Source organism: Hemibagrus wyckioides, linkage group LG13 (genome assembly GCF_019097595.1).
Source record: "Hemibagrus wyckioides isolate EC202008001 linkage group LG13, SWU_Hwy_1.0, whole genome shotgun sequence".
In the NCBI taxonomy this organism is placed as follows: Eukaryota; Metazoa; Chordata; class Actinopteri; order Siluriformes; family Bagridae; genus Hemibagrus; species Hemibagrus wyckioides.
The window spans coordinates 17,805,854-17,826,426 of NC_080722.1; the positions used below are offsets into that span (position 1 = coordinate 17,805,854).

General features: G+C 39.9%; 1 protein-coding gene across 2 annotated transcripts in view; it reads right to left on the reverse strand.

The window, feature by feature from the left end:
- dnah9 (dynein, axonemal, heavy chain 9) overlaps window positions 1-20,573 on the reverse strand; it is a 90,223-nt gene that overhangs the window by 9,837 nt on the left and 59,813 nt on the right. For both annotated transcript variants that reach the window (XM_058407213.1, XM_058407212.1), the window contains exons 50-64: window positions 19,854-20,279; window positions 19,356-19,475; window positions 18,785-18,973; window positions 18,313-18,548; window positions 18,088-18,210; window positions 17,566-17,770; window positions 13,367-13,531; window positions 12,676-12,816; window positions 11,901-12,071; window positions 11,646-11,768; window positions 8,505-8,698; window positions 7,631-7,779; window positions 7,018-7,145; window positions 4,377-4,604; window positions 1,882-2,073 (exon numbers count right to left, since the gene is read on the reverse strand). In XM_058407213.1, coding sequence (XP_058263196.1) covers window positions 1,882-2,073; window positions 4,377-4,604; window positions 7,018-7,145; window positions 7,631-7,779; window positions 8,505-8,698; window positions 11,646-11,768; window positions 11,901-12,071; window positions 12,676-12,816; window positions 13,367-13,531; window positions 17,566-17,770; window positions 18,088-18,210; window positions 18,313-18,548; window positions 18,785-18,973; window positions 19,356-19,475; window positions 19,854-20,279 — 2,790 coding nt within the window. The remainder of the gene's footprint in view (window positions 1-1,881; window positions 2,074-4,376; window positions 4,605-7,017; window positions 7,146-7,630; window positions 7,780-8,504; window positions 8,699-11,645; window positions 11,769-11,900; window positions 12,072-12,675; window positions 12,817-13,366; window positions 13,532-17,565; window positions 17,771-18,087; window positions 18,211-18,312; window positions 18,549-18,784; window positions 18,974-19,355; window positions 19,476-19,853; window positions 20,280-20,573) is intronic.

The window sequence follows — 20,573 nt, forward strand, 5'->3', positions numbered from 1 at the left end:
GGTTATGTTAAGTCAATGAACTGATAGATAATAAAATGACTGCAAAATAATAGCCGGTGTTGGATCAAGGGCTATTTTAAAAGCTCACGAATAACAAGGGTGTTGCTCTTGCTTAACATCATTTAACACCATTTGAAAGGAAAAATAAAAAACGGTATAGGCTTAAGTCTGCATTTTCCCATTTTGCAAGGCAAGTCTTGTTGACTACTCTAATAAAATAAAATAAAACCTCAGAGACATGAACTGCATGCATGATTTTAATAACTTTACCAAATGGATCAACTGAAATTAACTTAAGCAGCTGCATAAGCTGACCTTCAATAAGAGCAACTTTCATTTCTTTAAATGCTGATGTACGTTTTGTAGCAAAAAAAAAAAAAAAGAGAAGCCAATTCTAAATAAAATACATTATAAAAATTAAGGATGAAAACTCTGCAAAGAGGAAATTCCAATAGATTTCTATTGAAAATGGTTCCTGGAAACATTAGTATATATTACACAGTTACTAAAGAGAACCAGGAAACAGCTAGAGGTATGGATATGAAACACTAAGTAAGCACAAAGAAGCTGCTGATGTTGCAAAATAACTGTAGTATTAACAAATTAGATACAAATATATTAGATATGAATTAATGCCTGCTATGTATGTGACACTCTGTGCCAAAGTGTTACCAGAAATGTCATTTGTTGCAGTTTTTAATGTATCAACTAAGCAAAATATTATACGTCTACACATCTGGCTGAGCTCGACATAGATCTATCTATCTATCCATCCATCCATCCATCCATCCATCCATCCATCCATCCATCCATCCATCCATCCCTTCCTTCATTCTTTTCATCCTTCCTTCCCTCCTTCCTTATTCTTTTCTTCCTTCATTCATCTTTTCCTTCCTTCATTCATTTTTTCCTTCCTTTCTTCCCTTATTCTTTTCCTTCCTTCCTTTGCTCTTTCTTTCCTGCCTTCCATCTTTCCTTTCCTCCCTCCCTCCTTCATCCTCCTTTCCTTCTTTCTTCATTTCCTTCCGTTTTTCTTTCCTTTCTTCCTTCATTCTTTCTATTTTCTCCTTCCTCATTCCCTCCCTACTTCTGTCCACCGTTCCTTCCTTCATTCATTCCTTCCTTCTCTAATATTTCATTTTAATTGCTTTTTGCCTCTGAGCTACATTTTAACGCCTGTTAAAATGGCTGCCTCCGGGGCTCCTCTAGCAGTGACCCATGTCTCTGTAGCTCCTCCGTGAGCCATTGCTAAGTGTAATGTGATTAAGCTAATATGTAGTGTCCGGCATCCAGCTGACAGATAAAGTGCTTTCCCAAGTAAGGGGTGTATAATATCAGCCGTGTGACTGAGGAAGATGAAGCAGGTGAGGAACACTCAGGCTGCATGCCAATCTGACTCAATCTGCTTGAAAGTGCAATATTGGATACCAGGTTTAATACAACACGTCACCGTGTCATTATCTGTTTGCAAACATACTTATCATTTAATTATAGCACAAGTGCAAAATCTAAAAGGTCCCTTTGTCTTTAAATCCGAACATATCCTTGTGTAAAGCTCTTTGAAGACTACGTTATTGAGTGTGGTTCATAGAAACGCAAGAAGACTTCTTTCTCTTGTGGTTTTAGCACATATAAGCAACCTCTGAAATGTGTGTAGTAAAGGGCAAAGCTTTTCGATTTGGAGTGGGATGGAGCGTGGGTAGAGAAGGGTAATTTCACCAGCTTCAGCAAAAGCCTGACTCGCTTTACTGCAGTCAGGGCATATGTCAACAAGCCTTGTTTTTACCCTCTCTTACTTTCACACTTTCTTTCGCTTTCTTGCTCATTATTCCGTTCTCAAATCCCTTTATTGTAGCTCTGACAGCCGCAGCTGATCCTCACCTTACTGTTGGCCTCCAGATAGTTGTAAAGGACATTGACTGAGATGGTGAGGTCGCCGGTGTTGAACGGATAGCTCCTGTTCCAACCTTGAGGTCCAAACTTTCGCCTCTCGGCCACAACTGCGTGGAAGTAGCACAGGGCAAACAGGATGCCTTTAAACTCGTTTTCACGTGCGCACATCTCCAGCGTGTCCTGGCAAAGAGCACACAATTATGAGAGTTAAATCAAGTGTTGAGTTTATAACATTAATAAATATTACAAAAGTCTTCTCCCAAACTGTAACTGTCTCACAAGACTGCATGTGTCTTTAGTTAGCAAATTAATAAAAAGCAGCTCTGACCTTTTCTATTATCTAGTTTTATATTTATTTATTTATTTATTTACAATTTTTAATGTATATTACATATGTAATTAATTTTTTTATTAGTTTCTGAGCTGCAATTTCTTGAACTTTTCAATCATTTCATTGTATGGTTATTTATTTTATGGTCACATTATTGTTGATTTTGCAAATATTAACTTTTATTTCCACTGTGTTCTGCTTCGTATATTTATTGGGTTTTGTTTTCCTTTGCAAAACTTTAAGCTGCATTGCATACGAAAGATATACAAACACCCTTATATACACAAAATTATTATTATTGCTGTTGTGATGGTGATGATGATGATGATGACAACGACAACTATTATTATTATTATTAATATTATTTTCTACTACAGCTCCCAGCAGAGCTACAGTCTTTAGTCCAGACAAACGGTAGACCTAGATTCAATAAATTCTAAGATATTTAATTGTTATCACTTATCAGTGTGCTTAGCAAAGCTGCTTTCCCCCTGGCTCATGATTAAAGATGAGAACGACAGTGAAGAGGTGTGGGCCTAAAAGAAATAAATAGCAACTGGTCTCACAGGAAAGTGGCTTAAACGGGCATGACAGCCACGGCGTTTAAACTGTCTTTAGGCTTCATGCAGTGAAGGCTATAGGAGACTTAGTATGTTGAACACGAGAGCTCAACTAAAGGTGGAGTTATGGAGCCTCTCATTCAGACGCAGGACGCATTAAGATTCCAAACACAGCATCACTGGGGTGAATACTGCTGAAAGCACTGCATTCCTCCACTAGTGCACAACCGAGAGGCTCAAGGAAAATGAGCAGCACGTTTTCCTGGGGCATTGGATATTTTAAAAATGTTAATTGAATATGAATATCCAAAGAGAATAACAATAGATTCAAAGAATATAACAACATACAGCTTCTCATGAATGAAATGAATTGATAAATTAGGATAGAATTGATATATTTCTAATTCATCAATTTTATTTATTTATTTATTTATTTATTTATTCATTCATTCATTCATTCATTCATTCATTTGTTCAATCATTTATCTATTTGAATTCATTAGATTTATTATAAAAAGACGAGATTTATAATAAAAAAAGATGAGAGCCATCATTTGGCTATTATTAGCCACAAATGCATGTGTTGTCCATTATCTGTCCCTCTCCATAATGTTTTTTAAACAAATTTGATTTATCTGATTTATTTTGATTGGTAGATGTTGAATAAAACCAAATAAACCATCATATCAAATTATGTTATTATGGCATATATTGCTTTCTCGCATATCTTCATTGTTAGTTTTCTCATCCTTGCACATGAAATACAGATGCAAAGTATAAAGTAGATTATTTGAGAGACAGAGAGAGAGAAAGAGAGAGAGAGAGAGGAAGCTAATAAAGAATTTCAGTAATATAGTAACAATAATGTGCCTTTTACTAGAACATTCCAGCACATAAACTGCACAAAAATCTCCCTACTGTTAATATTTTCAGTAGAATAGTTTAATTATGTGTAGCATCAGGTGGTGTGAGCAGTGTACACCGCTGATATCAATCAATATGCCAATGCTAACATAGAAAGGAACCGATTCTGTCAGGTTTCACTGGCCGCTGAAAAGGTAAGGTACAAAAGCAGCTGTCATCTTCTGGATATTACTGCAGCTTCCTACAGCCGGTGAGACACTTCGGTCACGTTTCTTTTACTGTAGCATCGATTTGCTTTCAAGCCGCGTACGTGACTGAAGCTGAAGCCGTTTAAGGGAGAAAAGCTACAACGACAGCATGTTGCTATAGCATTTATCTGATAGATAACCATCAGCTCTGTAAGCACAAAATGAGCTCAGAGCAAGCTCTAGGGTAATGGCATGGCTTGGGTTTCATTGATAAGACCTGCAGAATTTTAATCATCATTAGCTATGACAATATCCCAAATCATTTAGTCGACTGCGATTACACAAGGATAAGCACGGGAGTTCTGACAGAGGGACAAAGTTATTTCTGAGGATGTCGGTTATTTGATACATGCATAAAACAAACATCTGTAATTGGATTTTGTCGGAACGTGTCTCAAACATCTCGCTTGTAATATGACAGATAGAAAATGGCCACTCCATATGTTTTACATGTACCATATGTTACTTGTTTTGGCATACCTGGTTGAAGTTGTCCAAGGCTTTGTGTAGGTTGGCGTGCATGCCCAGTGGTGGCTCGTTGGTGATTTTAATAGAGTTCTCAAGAATACCCTGTGGGATGATGTGACCCTCAGGAGAAGAGGAAGGCTCAGCACTGATGAACACTCTAAAGTCCTGGTTGCTGGTTTCGCTGTGTTGCTCCAGCTTCTTCTCAAGAGTACCCAGCCACTTAGCCACAAGGTGGATGTTCTAGATTTGAAAGATTAATGATAATTCGCCAGGATTATGGTCTTGGTATCCAAATCTCAAATGATATGTAAACAGATAATAATGTCAGAATGCTCAGAATGCCAAAAATGGCAAATATCTAGAGTATACATGTGTATTCCATTATCATGATCATGTTTGATCTGGAAAACTTTCAGGTGACAACCAGGTAGTTTGTTTACAGACTCGACTGTGACACAGAGGACAAGCCTCTGAATTAACCATCCAGCTGAACAGATCTGTTCACAGCGGATCGTGAAGTACTCTTACTTTTGCTTCGGAATAAAAATGAGAAAGGTCTTAGCATAGACATGCTGAGGTGTGAACTGAATACTGATTCACCAAACAGTGACTCTGCAAAGATTTCTTCTCATTTTCTGATATTCACTGACCAATAATATTGTTTTCAGTCTGGTCGTTTTCCTAGAAAAGCACTTACGAAACCGTTTGAAATTAAACGGAAGATAGTCCATATTACTGGTCACAAAGGGGTGAAAAGGACCCACACGGCTGTAGAGCACAAAACAATTTCCAAGTCATCAGCACAAATTAAACCATTGTTCCTAAAGGGCACAGAGTGACAGAGTGCAAGTGGAAATGAATTTCTTGTGAAAGAAAAGTGCCGACCCTCAATGTTCTCAGCACTTAAAGATGAGAGAAAGTTATCTGCGCCGTCGGAGAAGAGGTGTTTTGATTGCTGTTAACAACGCATACTTGCTGTTATTGCGCGTTTTTGCGGCTTGCCAGCATGCAGAGTGTGTCCTTTTTTTGCCTTCCCTTGGCTAAACACGTTGGCTTATCAAGCACTCGCCCAGCAGGGAGACGCCACATCTGTGGTGTCTGCATTCATGGAAGAGGAGATGTGTCGGAGTTTGCAATCAGCGGCTTTGGAGCTGTATGAAGTGATTATACAATTACTGTGTCTGATTCATTAGGCATAACCTGTTAACAACATAATTAAATAATCAGAAAAAAAAAGTGGCGTCAGAACAGAACTTGAGCGTCTAAGTAAAATGACAGCTTCCACTAGCGGCAGAATTTGCTATGTTGATGAGACTCTGACGGCATCAAAGTGGCACCGGAATGTCAGCGTGAGCTAAACCGTCCTGCGCTGTGTTGCTTTTTTTTTCTCAAAAACTCATTAAAAGTTGAATGCTTTGGATGCCATGGCAGGCTTTTCTCCAGTAATGCTTTTCTCCTGCCCTCAGGTATCTCACCTTGTTCCTTTCTGATGCTCTCCTATACACAGCTCATTGTAGGCCTTTAAGAGTACATTTCAGTACACGAGGCAGGGGAGAGAAACAGGGTCCAGCCAGTTTAGGTCACTTGATTCCCAAGACTGTGGATTTTCTCTTCCAATCTCTGCAATTGATTGCCTCTCCACAGTGAGTGGATTTCTGCATTTTGGTCGACTGGGCTCCGTGTACTGCAATATAATTAACCTTCACTGGAGGGGAACTTTCCATTGACCCGCTGAGCTTCCCTGAACTTTTGTGGATGGTGGAGCGGGCAGTTATACAGAGGAAGAGGGCTGGTAGAATCTTTCTTATGGGAGGAGGGGAGAAGAAGTTCCTCGAAATGCATTGATCTGCATTGTTATGCAAAAGTAATTAAACAACCACTGGTCTCCTCGCCCGCAGTCCCCGAGCTAGGTGATATGCTGTAGAGAAGCTCAGGGATTTAAGGAAAGAAAGAAAGAAAGAAAGAATGCTCACATTCTGCCTACTGCTACCATTGCCAACCGCCAATAAGAGCCATTAGGATTCTGTACCGGTGTTCTTTAGAAAGTAAAAATGCAGTCCTGTTGCGAAGAGATATGGCAATGTAATCCATCTGTGTGGATACATTCTGTTTTTGTTGCCGTTACTGCGGTATTTATCCAAACTCAGTAAATTACCCGTATTCAAAACAGCATTTTCTTAGCATACTGATCCTTTGTCTGTCAGACCATATGCATTTGGCAAATATGTCATTTTTCAATAGGAGCTGGACAGATTCCAAACTAATACCCATAATACGCAGCTGGGCAAGAGAGCGAGTGAGAGTGTTTTCACACTGACATTTGGATGGAGTAGAAGCAACCTAATAGACTCATTAGTGGAGTGCGTCTCTCTCCCTGGGGTTGGGCCATCACGCAGGCATGGAGGACACATTCCTCTCCCCCACTATTCTGGCACACCAAACGAGTCATTAATCACTAGAGAGGAAGCCTGTGCGACTGGGTGAGACACACATTGCTGACCAAGACATTAGCATACTTACAACTCGTAACTGAATTCCCATGGTGAGGTTGCTGCAGATCAGCTAAATGCAGGTTAACTGCTATTAAAAAAAGGGCATTAGGAAGTGGACGATTTATGTACGCAGAAAAAAAGGGAGCTGAACCTGCTTTTACCTGTAATATTACCCAGTGGCCTTCGTGTGCAGCTAGATCCAACGTTTTTTCAGCAACCACTTCCTGACCCTGGCCAAGAGACACGTTGTGGAAGTTTCTATTGTCAAATGTGTAGCCCAGCTTTCGACCTGCAAAGACATGTACTTTCCTTTTAAATGTTCACAGCAATGACTTCATTTACACCGTCTTTACACATGTTCATACTGTATAAATGCACACTCAGTATAATTACAATTGTCAGAGGATCTCTCTTTAGGCAAGCATTCACTAATTGATTGCATTGCACTCTGGCTATGAGTCGATTTGTCACACTCGCACACACAGCCATGCCTAATCGATCTCCACACTCCTCCCGGAGCCTTATAAGATGTACCTTTTCAAATTACATGATGCATGGACAGACAATGCTGGCCTCCTGGTACAAGACATCTATTTTTTTTTTTGTTGTTGTTGTTTTTGAACGCAAACTGGTATTTTTCTGTCTGTTTCTGAAACACCTCCCAAAACAGCAGTCAATCAGCCACCATGGATTTGAACATGAGGCCATTAAAAAGTTTTCGTCTGAAAACTGTCAAGTTTAAGAAAACAGAAAAAGAAATCGAAGCAACTGTACCATGTTTCTCAACATCCTTTAGTGGATCGACTCCAGGAGAGAGGATGAAGAACATGGGTGTGGCAGCTCCGGATTCTTCAAAGGAGACGGCAAAATCTACTGATCGACTCATCACGTACTTACTGCCCAGCTTTTCCTCCACAAAATCCCTGCCCGGAGAAACAGAATGCATGTTCTTTTATTCAGAACGCATTGATAATGTACTACAATCTGTCTTTAAACTGATGATGCATGACACATTTTAGAAGGAACATGTATAGATTAAAAAAAAGTGTGCTTATGAAACTGAATAGAGGAGATACAACACATTTACACAAGGATCTTTCTTGTAAGATTAGCATGGATCTTCATTTTTTTTTTGCTTACTCATCCATGCTCATAGATAGCCACAGATTGTACTACAGACTCAAGCCAGCTAATTAGAATTCTATAGCCTCTGAGAACTGGAGTCATGCATATGAAGAGCTGGAATATCCATCCCTCCTTCCATCCATTTTCTGTACTGCTTATCCTACACACGTTCAATGGGAGTCTTTTCCAGGGAACTCGGGACACAAGACTGGGGATATCCTGGCATCCTGGACAGGGTGCCAAGCCATTGCAGAGTACACACTCACACACCCATTCAGATGCTACAGATTATTTAGAGATGCCAATCAGTCTCTTCAGACTGGAGAGGAAACCGGAGACCCTGAAGGAAACCCCAAAGCATGGGAAGAACATGCAAAGGACAGAAGCAGGAATCAAATCTCCAGGCAAATGTTCCAACCACTAAGCCACCATGCCTCTGAATTGGATCTGTACACTGATGACATGCTCATAATAAAATCTGATCAGTTTGTTTGACTCATATTCAATTAGAGTGATAACTGACCTGACGGCATACGTCATTCTGTCGGGTCGTAGAGCTCGCATCATGCACAGCCTCTGCAGCGAGCTCTTGTTCTTCCACTCTTGAGGGAATTTCTCTTTCTCCGGACACTCAGACTCCACAAATTTCTTCCAGCGCTTTGCTGAGCCTTCAATGTCCCGGTCCAGGTTACGGAATTCATCCATTGTACAAAGTGCCTGAGACAAAACATAAGCCATCTGGTTAGAGGGTCAAAAGATCAACAAAAGGGTTGGAGTTAATTATTTACCTAGCACAACTAGTCCTGAAGTGGATTATTTGTCTATACCAGAATAATTTATCAACTGTGTCAAGTACAGTATTTGCCATTCAGTTCTAGAGGTTAGAAGTAATGCTTTGGATCTTTCATGAAAACAAGCCAGTGTTGCAATGAATTTCAGAGGCATGCTGTTATAGAAAATTAATCAACAGATTAGGAAATGTAAATGTAAATAGGAAAGATGCAAACTTTTGAACTATCTATATACATTAATGGACTTCTCTTATTTATCTAACAGTATGCAACTGTAATTAGGATTCTTGCTTCATTTTCAAGCCATAATAATGCGGTACACATATCAACAGCACCACTCTTACAACTGCAACACTGACAGGTCAGAAGCTGGTCAAAGCTTAACCTTGATAATAAGATGCATGAGTAGATATCTCCATGCAGATTCAGACATGAGCTTTTGTCCAGATATTTCCTTTTATAAAACATACCATGGGAAAATAAAAGGAAACAAAGGAAAATGCTAAGATACATCACTGGGAATCATCAGATTTATCAAGCGAGTCCTTCTGCCTGAATTTTTTAATTATTATGGCCATTTGCTTGTTTGTTTGTTTTTGTTTTCCTTTGGTCATGAATGGCTAGATAGATGAACAGAGTGTGCATTAGAGGGCGGCTACAATTCAATTGAAATTTCACAGGTCCTAATAACAGATTAAAGCACATTATACACTATATTACCTTTGTAATACTTGGTGTGCATTGTATATTACATGCACGCAGGTGCCATAATTGCTGAATGAGCCATGTCGAACTGCTAAAGAAAAAAAAAATGCTGGCAACATAAGAAGTCCCAGGGAGGTTTGGGGGTGGGTGTTTGGGTGTTAATTTAATATAATGGCAAAGCAAATTGTCTTTATACTGTTTAAATTGCTGAGTAAACATTAGCAAGTTTCTTCACAATGAAGAGTTGTAAAGTGCTGATGCTGCAGAAGGAAAGCCTTGGTATTGTGAAACTCTTTCTTATTCACGTTGGGCTTCGGAATTATGGGTAGGCAATGTTCAGAAAATGAGCAACACACAATAATACATTATTTCCATTTTTCAAACAACAGGAGAAACATCTTAATATTTACTTTGAGAAATATGTTATAAATAATTGACACTACTATACTGAAGATTGTCAATTATCAATTTTTGAAAATGTATTCGCTCTTTAATCAATCCTCTGTTCCTCATGCCTTGTTCCCCTGAGATATAAATAGAAGGCTGCACACTTGTACAATCCATTAGTTATCCATTGCCATGTGAAAAATCAAAGTCTAACACAAAAAAGCAGATAGATAATACTTCATCTGAACTAATCAGATAATGGCTTTAAAAATACACCAGCAGTTGAACTAGCTTTAAGCAAAATTAAGGGCCGTAACCAAAAGTTTCACATCTGAAACAGCTGGAAGTTTGTCAGGAGTTGGGTCTATGAGCTCACTGTGTGGAGGATGCTGAAGGAGAAAAAAGCCCAAACATCACAATTTTTAGAACTGCACAGTTTCTTGTGGTTGTCAAGTTTCGTAATATAAAATATACTGTTTTCAAACAATAAGATCTTTGGTTACGGTGGGGAAAAACAGAAAGTGGACACTAAAACTGGAATTACATATGGGTAATTTTTAATGTTAAATAACCTTTGTTTTATTTTTAATTACCATATTAATTCTCTTATTAAATAAAACTAACTAACAAAATAAATTACTGTATTCATGTGTTCAAATTTGGAAATAAAATGAAGGTTATTTAATTTTTAAAAAATGTAATATTTAAATATTAAAATATTTAAAACAAAAAAGGCAATATTCAATATTTTATTTTATTTTAATATTTAAGATTCTGCCCTTCTCATTGCTGCAGCCCAGCTTTCCAGATTTCCAAGTAGGGCGCTAACCCAGCCACTGAAGAGTTAACTCTCAGTGCTGGTCCCAAGCCTGGACTAAATGGGAGGGTTGCATCAGGAAGGGCATCCGGCATAAAACCTGTGCCAAATCGTAACATACGGACCAAATGATCCGCTGTGGCAACTCCGAAACAGGGAGCAGTCGAAAGAACAACAACAACATTTAAGATTCTGACCTCTTTCTATGTTCCTATTCAAATGTAAACAAATTTGTCATACTGACCATGTTCATGCCACGTATTAAAAATAATGCTTAGTTTTTTTTCGTGGTTCAGGCTGTATGAATATATTTATCCTCAAATGACTGTTCTAGCCTATGAGACAGATATATGGGCTAACTTTCTGTTTATTCTATTATCTTAAATAGACAGGAGAATGTTCTCAAATAGACACATAATGTTCTAAAAAGCATAATGGCTCCATCGGGTATTAGGGAGACTGTGTATTGCAGCTGATGGACTTGACAGTTAAGCAAGTTTAGACTTCTAAAATGATATATCTTTATATGTATCTTTATCTCTTCTAACTTCTAAAATGATGTATCTTTATATATAAGGATTCGATTTAAATATTAACAGGCTTTGAAAGCATCCGGGATGTACATGCCATTACGATTCAGCTGACTGCTTATCAGATCTGACAAGTGAGTAAACTTTTGCTCTGTATCGTCCTTGGAGATGTTCAGCGCTAATGCTATTCTGTGTGTCATGTGCAGCTGAGATTCCAAAAACGGCTGAAAAGGAATATGTCCACGACAGCTGGGTTGAGTCATGCATGGAGAATACTTTTTTTCTCTCTCTCTCTCGGGTTCCTGCACATACTTGAGGGGGTGATGTAACTGTGATGCAAGACAAGTCATCATCTAAGGTGCAAATGTACACAATTTGCCGATTGCGCGTGAAACAAATCAGGAGTAAATGACATCTCGGTGTCGATGTTTTACCTTGATTCCTCCCCATGAATGATGAGACAGGAAGTCGACGGGGGATGTTACGCCAGGCTGGACGGGATACCGCAGGAGAAAATCCAGCTCATTAGTGTTGATTTCCTTATTCATCACTAAAATCTAGGGAGATGAGAGAGAGAGAGAGAGAGAGAGAGAGAGGAGGAGGAGGGAAAGAGAGTGATAAAAAAAAAAAAGTTTTGGCAAAAGCTGCTTATGAAGACATTGACAGATCTAATGAGGGAAATACCCTACCTGAAATGCGAGCTGCGCCGTGTATGTGAGTTTGTCGCATTCGAAAAGGCCGCGGGTGGTGTATTGAAACACAGAGAAAGTGATGCTGTCGATTAGATTTAAAACCCTCTGCTTCAGCACCTCGTCTGGGGCTGCCTTCATTACAGCTTTCTGGAAAACCACACTGAAGGCCTGACAGTACACACACACGCGCAAGCAAGCAAGCAAGGAGACAAAAATCTGGATCGTAAACCAGCCAAATATTTGCATTACTAAGCAATTAATCATTGGGCCATTTTACCTCAGCATTAAATGAACCATTTTAGAAAGCAGCTTTTATGGAAGTTTGTACGCGCTCGTGCTCGCGCTCATTTCCCCTGCATAAATTTGTCTAAAAGAACAAAGCAATTATTTTGTGATAGCTGAAGATTGTATTTTGTCACAGCATGGTGACTGTCTGAAAATACGAGAATGTCACTGAACAAAGACAACGAGCGACTTAATTAAGTGTTTTTAATCTATCTTCCACTAATGCTCGCGAAACTCCTCGTCTGAAAGCTGACACCTTGTCAGAATCAAACGTCCCGTTTCATTACGGCGAGCCTGTGATTGTTTGCGGATGCTGACAGAGCAGTGTATTAAATGCCATGTTTCAACAGCTGAAAGAGTGAGATGCCGCATTCCAGAGGAGGCAGAAGCGAGACAGTAGAAAGGAAGTACGGTGACAGTGACGTGTGTGTCTCTAGGTGTGTGAAGAGAGTGCACAGAAAGTTCAGGGTTCAGTGGTGACGGCTACCTTGAGAGCAAACTGGTACATGGGGTGGATTTTATTGAGGTCGTTCATGATGAAGTAGAGCAGAGAGGCACGGGCAGCCGCCGGACGGTAGTGCTCTCTCGCCTCGTTGATTTTAGTCTCTGTCACCTTTGCCTCCTTCACCTGAAATCACACACACGAACACACATCTTATTATCCAGTGACAATACACACCATACACACCAGTGACACGTTATTCTTATGTGCACTTTCCAGTGACAGTTGTTCACCTAATAATCAATACTAAATAATTAAATAAATCTAGCCCTAAATGTAACTTAAAACATTTTTGGTTCCACCTTTTTTCTCATTGGACTGTCACTGGAAAACCATGAGTGAAAACCAAAATCTGACCCTCATCACTTAGTACATCAAAAATAATTCAGCCTATACATATGGACTGTGTGGCAGAGTAGACACAGCCATTAATGTTATGTTGTAGCTTAGTGGTTAAGGCGTTGGGCTACTAATCAAAAGGTTGGGAGTTCAAATCCCAGGTCCACCAAGCTGCCACTGCCCTAGAGCAAGGCCCTTAATCCTCAACTGCTCAGATAAATAAAAAGTAAGCTGCTCTGGATAAGGACATCTGCCGTAAATGTTTAATGCAACACTTTCCCTCATGTTATTTACAACATCCTCCTCAATGATATTCATACTGAGTGAACTGAACAACCTTCTCTTCAATCTCAGCAGCTGTGCGTTTGGTTATCTCCAAGTTCTCAACCAGCTCTGTGTCTCCCAGGAAATTTCCAGAAGCCGAAGACAGGCGTGAGAGGAGGTTGTCTTCCAGAGTTTTTAAAGTGATCTTGAAGCCGTTCTGCTGCTTTGTGAGGTTCGACTGAAAAGAAGAAAAGAACAGCAACAAAAAAAAGGCAGCGATTAAACCACTGACCTGTGTGAAAAGTAAGTGAGGCCAAAAAGCGCAGGTTAGATGGGCCGTGTGTCAAACGGCTCAAAGACGACAGTAATCGATACATACTGCATCTGCAAGTAGCAGATATAAAAAGGGACTGAGTGGATTAGCTTTTGCTTCCCCTTGGCAATCACATGCAATAAACTCCATGTGGACTTTGTTGACTCTGCTGTGACAGGACAGATCCATACACACAGCTTTGATAACAAAACACATATCTCTTTACAAACATGCAAATACACACAATCATTACACAATCACACAAACACCTTAAACACACACGCATACAACATTACACAAACACACAAACAAAACTTCACACACACACAACCACAGAAAACATTACACACACACACATACAGAAAACCTTATACACACACACACATACATACACACACAACATTACACAAACACAACATTACACAAACACAAAATTACACAACACTTTACACACACACACAAAACTTTACACACACACACAACCACAGAAAACATTACACACACACCACACACACACACACAGAAAACCTTCTACACACACACACACACACACACACACACAAACTCACACACACAGAAAACCTTACATACACACAACCACACACACACAACCACACACATGTAAAATGTCACGCACACACACACACAGAACATTATACACACAAACTCACAGAAAACCTACACAACCACACACACACCCAACCACCTTAAACACATGCACACAAATACACACACACACACACACAAAAACGTACACACATGTAAAATGTTACACAAACACCTCACACACTCACACACAGGAAAAACACATGCACACACACACATACACACACACAAACCTTGCTCACAATATTTTATAACAGTATATAATCTTTCTCCCCAAAAGCACCACATTTCTGCCCAAACCCTGACTAGTGCTGAATGAACACAGCAAATGTGCTACATCTTTTGTTTTGTCCTAAGAGCTTCATGTCTGCCTGCTTCCTCACACATGCATGAAAGTAAAAACTGTTTATTTCACATCCTGCAGGATCATCGCCCTGATGCACACCTCTCGTCTCGATCAGATGCTTAACAGTAAGTTCTCCTCCTATTCATATCTGTGTTCTGACTTTATAAGGAACACCTCATACACATCATACATCAGAATGGCATGGTTGTTTGTGGCAGATGGGCTGGTTGGAGTATTTGAGAAACTGCTAGATCTCCTGAGAATTTCACACACAACAGTGTCTAGAGTTTACACAGAATAGTGCAAAAAAAAAAAACCCAACAATATCCTGTGTTGTGGAGGATCTGGAGGCTGAAACCCCTTATTAATGAGAGAGATCAGAAGAAATTGACCAGACAGTCAGGAAGTTAATGGTAACTCAAATAATCATTCACAACCGTGATGAGCAGAAAAGCATCTCAGAACACACAACAAATCAAATCTCTACATCGGCAGGTTCCACTCCTGTCATCCAAAAACAGGAATCGGAAGCTATCATGGACACAATGTGGACTCCAAATTGGGTAGCTGAAGACTGCAAAAAAGTGAACTTCAACTCAAGGTATGAGGTTTTGTGCTTCCTGAGATGCTTTTCTGCTCATCATGATTGTAAAGAATGATTAATAGGTTGAGTTACTATCTTGTAACTAAAGGAGGCTAATAACTGCAGCCACTAGTGCGTCTTGAGATCAGGGGAGTGAGGTTTACCTGCACAGCACCTACCGCTGATCTTTTTGTCCATAAAAAATAGGCAATAAACAAACAACCACAGGACCTGGTCAGTTTCTGGTGACTTTTATAACACTGTTAATAATTCAGGCTCCACCTATATATGTATCACAGGCTATCTTGGCTTTCTAGTAGAAATCCCTAACATTCAAATGTCAATGACCTTGACCTTACACATACAGTAACCTTTAGCTATAAATGTGAAAGAAGCTCTTATCTTCCTTAATGAGTCAGTAACTACAGTACTAAGCAGGTCTTGTATAGTACATGTAATTTCCCTAAACGTGGCGAAAACAAACAATTAACCAGTCAGCATGTTTAATTATGATTAAAAAGAGACAATGCATTCATAATTTCAGGCAAATAATGAGGTAGTCGGGTTATGTTCATTAAAAAAAAAGAACTTTTTTTCTTTCTTCGTTAAAGAAAGAGCCGGATGCCTACAGACGCTCAGCTGACATTTACACAGCTTCTAATCCTTTCCTTGATCTTCAGCATGAATGCTGTTTAGAGATTAAGGACTATTTAGAGATTAATATATACATTTTCATAATACAGAATGGCTTTAAATAAAGAAAATGTTAGAGAATGTTGCAATGAAGCCAAATTAATGTATGAAAACAACTTAAAAGGTTTGTGAGACGTACTGTAAGTAATAAACTGCAGTAGGCTTTTCACGACAAGCACAAAAGGTAATGTATGACTACGATCAGTTAGCTTTGCTCACTTTAAAAAGCAGCAGCAGGAAATAATTATGTGGGTTTTTACCACATTGAAAATTAATTGAGGTAATAATATAGTTTCTCTGTAGTATCTCCGTTCATTTTTGATTAACGGAACTCCATTAAATTTCACAGCAGGGACGTGCAGTTCAGCAAATAGCCATTTTATTATTTTTTTTTTTAGTCACCTTAATGAAGGTCTTCCGGTTTGGATGAAGTGCACAATTTGGGGAATAAAGTACGTAAGCAAGAAAAGTAATGTAAAAAAGCATCTCTCTTTTTCATTGATCAGTGAGTATTAGCAATACTTTTGATTATGAAAAACTCAAAAAGAGGAGAGAAGAAGCCTAGAGAGCATCAGCTCTGATAGTGTGGCTGATAGAGGTTTAATCTCATTTGCGGCTAAGGTTGATGATTGATTTCGTACGCTTGCTTTGATTTACATGACGCTTTTAGAGGAGTCAAACAGCAAGGTCTTTCTGAAGTGTATATCAAACACAGCCACACCCAGAAACCTTACTTGAATGAAAACTACGAGACATGTTTGAGGATTCAAAAATGAATGATGCGGAAAACTGAAGGCCATGCAAAACTGAAGCTTGTAGAAAAGTGAAGACCATGGAAAACTGAAGGATGTGGAAAACTGAAGGTTGTGCAAAACTGAAGGTCATTGAAAACTGAAGGCCGTGGAAAACTGAAGGTACTGGAAAATTGAAGGCCATGGAAAACTGAAGGTCAGGCAAAAATAAAGGTCATGAATAGTCCCAGAAGACGGAAGATAGAGGAAAACTGAAGGCCATGGAAAACTGAAGGTTCCAGAAAACTGAAGGTAGAGGAAAACTGAAGGACATGGAAAAGTGAAGTGTGTGGAAAACTGAAGGCTGTGGAAAACTGAAATCCGTGGAAAACTAAAGGTCATGAAACTGAAGGATGTTGGAAACTGAAGGATGTGGAAAACTGAAATCCGTGGAAAACTGAGGGTCATGGAAAACTGAAGGCTGTGGAAAACTGAAATCCATGAAAAACTGAAGGTCATGAAACTGAAGAATGTTGAAAACTGAAGGACGTGGAAAACTGAAGGCCGTGGAAGACTGAAATCCGTGGAAAACTGAAGGTCATGGAAAACTGAAGAGCGTGGAAAACTGAAGGTCATGGAAAACTGAACAAAAAGTGTATTACAAAAAGTGATTGACAAGCTGCTGGCTACTATTGTAATCTGACCAATTATCTCTGCATTCACCCTAACTACAAAACCCAAGTGATGGAGCCAATTAAGTAAAAAAAAAAACACAAAAAGTTCTCCTCCAATTAGCTGCCATGTGCTTAATTCCTCCATACAAAGCTGTAAGAGGATAAGCTCGTATCAAAGAGCCGTCTTCCCGCTTTTAACTAAATCCACAGTGATGATCTTCAGGGGAGACTTTGGTGCAAACCAGCATATATTATCTCATTAGCATAATAGTGACATGCCTGAGATGAGCAGCAATTGAAAATGATTAAGTTGCGGCAGCTCTCACCTTGAGCTCCTCCAGGTCAGGTCTCTCCATGCTGACCACAGCAGCCAGGAGCTGGTCTTCCAGGCCGTCCCGTGTTACTGTGAAGTTGACCAGCGTACACTGGGCCTGCAGCTCGGGCTGGTAGTGGGGGTTAGCCAGCTTGGTGTGGAGGATGAGCCGGAAACTTGGGTTGTACTCACATTCCTTGTCACCGATCTTTATGAAGCTGGAGTAAAGCAGTGATAAAACTGTTTGACGATTGCTGATACAGTACATTCACAATAAAACTCTTGAGTAACTCCACTACATCCACCAGGATTACCCTATGAAGCATTTATGCAATGATTATAAAGGTTAAATATAGGTATACTTTTTTTCTTTATGAACATTTGCAAGCATATAAGATGCACTTTGTTAATTTTATGGAGGAGGAAATATACAGGAGGACTGGTGTGTTTTTGATATTCTGTACATGTATAAATGGGAGGTTTAAGAAGTGTTTTTATCTTGAAGTAATTCCACCAAGTTTTTCACAAAACTTACCGTCCTTTCTTTATCGTTTCTCGACCCAGTAGAGGCCCAAGCACTGGATCAACAGTCTCCTCCAGATTTTCAATAAGAACAACCTCGCCTGCAGATAAGGCCCTCTCAATCGAGTCTAAATATCTACAAACAAACAGTAGACAGTCAAACGAAACCACCTCATGAGATATGAAGAAAATATCCTGCAATATATTGCAATCTAGCATAGCATCCTGTAACTGTTACCCTCTCTGCCCAATCCTAATAACGCGAAGGTCATCTCCATATTTATTTTTAATCCATTTTATCCCCTGGAGCTGTGGATCCACCATGAGTGGCCACCGCTCACAGCTGGTTAATATGGTGGCATTCTCAGTGGACATCCGATCAGCTGGAAGCCCTTCGTTCTGCCAGGCGGCGACATCTGCATCGTCCATCAGCATAGTGAGAGGGTCCAGACCTGGTGTGACTGGGATAGGCACCTGATGGAGACAAAGAAGACATGACCGAGTCACTGCACTCGCTTTGGGTTTCAGTTCTAATTGTAAACAATGTTAGGAAACTCACTCACGTGAAAAGTGAGATGTTATTATAAAACTACAGAGATTACAGGAAAGCTGCTGATGTTGTCTAGCTGTGTCACGGTATGAGCACAGTTCTGGCAAAGAGTTTGCAGAGTAAACAGTCTAGGATTTAATAGGAATGGAAATAAACCCACTTTAAGCTGGCTAAGATAAGGCCTCCAGGTATTGTCCATTAGTTCGTGGCGATAGCGCTTGGTGAAGTAGCCCAGATAAGAAACAAAGGCAGTGATGAGAAGAACATCCCCACACAGAGTCCTCTCCTGATGCTTGAAGTTAGCCACCGCCTCGGCCCAGCGCACGTTCTCAGACGCCAAACCTCCAACCTGAGGAGAGGGAACGATTCACTAACATGAATATGAATCGTGTAGTTAAGACCAATGATAACGCTTCATGCAAATTGTTTTGGAAGCAGCGTTTTAACTAGTCTTATGATCGGCTCATATTAGGAAAGAGTAACGATGACAGATTTTGCTCATGGGGCTCTGACTGACAGATCTGTCCACCTGTCTGCTGTGTTTATTGTGTAATTAAGACCTAAGCTGCCAAAATTACCTGAATGGAATTTTTTCACATCATCATGATCTTCATAGAAATTTACTGGCTTCCAGAGGAGAGCAAAGCAATACTGCCAGAAACCATATACCGGTGTGTGTGTGTGTGTGTGTTCATGTGTGTGTGTGTGTGTTTGGATGGGGGGGTTCTCACCAGGCGGTTGGCAAGAGAGATTGTGCGTGCTGTGGTCTCGGCCTCTTGTTGGCACTTCAGCTTGTCTGCTGTGGCTTTCTCAAATTTTGCCGTCAGTTTTGCCAAGTTCTCATTAAGGAGCTGTCAGGGGGAGAGGAGGAATAGAGGTTGTTAAAAAAGAGAGAGAGAGAGAGAGAGAGAGAGAGAGAAATGAATGCATCTAAACACTATCCATATAAGACTATAAACAAGGTATTTGTTTATACTCTTTATAGCCTTGAAAAGTTAACAAAGTGTTAGCTGCCTCAACAATGAATCCTCACTGCAGTGATAATAACCCGAGGACAAACACAATTAGCAGCTGAAAACGCAGCTTTATCACTTTGAACTATAGAACTGAAAACATTTTCAAAGAAACCTGTATGGTTTCTGCAAAGAGATACTAAGCGCTCATAACAATGCTTCTGTCATGTTGTTGGAAGAGAAAAAATAAAAGAACCCTGGGTACAAGTGACTTACATTGATTTTTGCTTTAATGACTGAGAGTTTCTCCTGAGCAGACGCAAGCTCTGCATTGGCTTTGTTCAGGGCTTGTCTCTTGGGCTCCACTTCACAGTAAACCTCATAGAACTTTACAATGTTAATAACCCAGGAGCAGAGGCCTGCCGCAGCGTAGGACTTTGCGGCCACCAGCTCCGGTTTGAACTCTGGGTCCTGCAGGTAGGGCTGGATGGCTTTCAGACAGTTCTCATTGATGTTCTCCTTGTCGAAGTTTATCAGAGAATCTAGGAAGTTGTCCACTTTAGCCATCATGACTTTAGCTGCTTTCCAGCTTCGGTCTTTGGAAACTTTGCCCCCAGGAGCCATTAGGACCATAACGGCAGCGGTCACGTTGGTGACGGCAGCCACAGGTGAGCCGAAGGACTTCAACTCTGTCAGATTGTTCTACAGAGAAAAAATACAAGGTTAAAAAACGATCAAATATCAGCTCATATTAGATTTTTAAAAAAAAACTCTCACTCTTAAATTGATCAAAAGTAACAGAAAAGAAATAAAATTTGGAGTAGGACAACAATATTGGAAAATTTTTTAAAAAATAGGATAATCACAGTAACAGCACAGACCAAGCACATACCTCGCAACTAAGAATCAAAACCACAAAGCCTGCTTATAAAGCCTATGGTGACCATGATCGTTGGCCTTGGTAAAACACAGTCTACGTGACAGTGAGTAACTTCA